The sequence below is a fragment of the Gopherus flavomarginatus genome, chromosome 1 (genome assembly GCF_025201925.1).
Source record: "Gopherus flavomarginatus isolate rGopFla2 chromosome 1, rGopFla2.mat.asm, whole genome shotgun sequence".
NCBI classification, from domain to species: Eukaryota; Metazoa; Chordata; order Testudines; family Testudinidae; genus Gopherus; species Gopherus flavomarginatus.
Window position 1 is genome coordinate 371,339,924 of NC_066617.1, and position 1,674 is coordinate 371,341,597.

Consider the following 1,674-nt stretch of genomic DNA (forward strand, 5'->3'; position numbering starts at 1 on the left):
GTTGGAGTTGGGTAGAGTAGGTTCACTGTCTGTGGTAGTGTAGACATAGCCTTAGAGCAATGGAAAGGCTGTGCAACAGGGTGTGTTGAGATGGAGGCTGATGGATGACCTATTAAAGAGGTCAAGTGATGGTCAGAGAGAGGTAACTCAGCAATGGAAAGAGCCGTGCTGAGTGATGGAGTGATAAGATATTGTGTGGGAGGAACTTCTCAGACTGTGAACTTCCACAATGCTGAGCTGAACCAAACTGGGACAGGGCATCCTTGGTTAACAAGGAGATATGCTTCCCCCCTCTTGTAACACAGGTTTCGAGTCAATAACCCCAGGCTATCATCTTCTGCAGCAGATGTATTTGCCTACTTTGTCACGAAGCTCTTTGGTTCTGACCCCATAAATGATAGGGTTGAGCATAGGAGGGATGAGGAGAAAGAGGTGGGACAAGATGGTATGAACATGGGGAGCGATGCTTTGACCAAGCCGATATGTGAGACTGGAGAAAAGGCCAGGTGTATAATATGTCAGCATCACACAGATGTGGGTTGTGCAAGTGTTGAGAGTTTTCTGGTGAGCTTTCTTAGAGGAGATTCTGAGGACGGCCCTGATGATCAGACCGTAGGACAGGGCAATGAGTATCAGGTCAAACCCACAGATTACAAACATTAGCACCAAGCTATATATCTTAATGACTGTGATGTCCCCACATGCCATCTTGACCACAGCTATGCACTCGCATTGCGTATTAGGGATAATGTGATTGGCACAGAATGGCTGCTGACTCAGGAGCAGGGGCAGAGGCAGAATGAAGACAACAGCTCTTATCAAACATACAAGCCCAAGTTTAGCTATTTGTGCATTGGTGAGGATGGTGGCATATCTTAGAGGGTTACATATGGCAACGTAGCGATCGAAGGCCATTGTCACGAGGACGGCTGAGTGCATAACAGAAACCATGTGAATGAAGAACATCTGGGTGAGGCAGCCAGCCACAGTAATGCCTTTTAAATTGAACCAAAATATGCCCAGTGCCTTTGGCATGACTAAGGTAGGTGAGATGATGTCTGTGAGCGCCAGCATACAGATCAGCAGGTACATCGGCATGTGCAGGGTCTGCTCCTTACCTACCACACACAGAAGTGTGAAATTTCCCAACAGGCTGATAATGTAGAATGTAGAGAAAGGGATGGAAATCCAGATGTGGGCAGCCTCCAGACCGGGGATGCCCATTAGGATGAATGTTGAAGGGTCAAAAGGAGTGAAGTTAAAATCTCCCATGAGGTGGTTAATGCGTCGATTCGACTTACAAATGCTCAAGGTGCCTGTGAAGGGAGAGAAGCACAGTGAGGGGATTACACACTTTATAACAAATAGTACAGTAAATATTGTATAGCTTTTCACATTCTAGGAGTCTTCTTGAGTGGGGACTGAAGAACCACCAAGGATGTCACTCCCTGCTTTATCTAACTGTAGCATATGGCAGGAACCCTTTGTTTTAAAACTTGGTTTCCAGACTAGTTTGTGGGAAAATTACAGATGGAATCCAGAGTTCTTTGGCCTGGTCACATGCCCTTGTAAAATCATAACATCCATTACGTATAGGCTGTCTGAAGCATTCTCAGGGAGGCTCACCTGGTGGGAGATACATTTCTCTTAACCCCTCTTGTTTCCTCCAATGAC

At 46.2% G+C, this 1,674-nt stretch overlaps 1 protein-coding gene across 1 annotated transcript; it reads right to left on the reverse strand.

Moving 5' to 3' along the window:
* Positions 1–330: 330 nt before the first annotated feature.
* Positions 331–1,272, reverse strand: LOC127055329 (olfactory receptor 52E2-like). The gene has a single exon (XM_050962251.1). The coding sequence runs from the start codon at positions 1,270–1,272 to the stop codon at positions 331–333; it is 942 nt and encodes a 313-aa protein (XP_050818208.1).
* Positions 1,273–1,674: the final 402 nt, after the last annotated feature.

What these genes read in the sequence shown, in the direction of transcription:
- LOC127055329 (XM_050962251.1), bottom strand. Translation starts at nt 1,272, where the DNA reads ATGGGAGATTTTAACTTCACTCCTTTTGACCCTTCAACATTCATCCTA.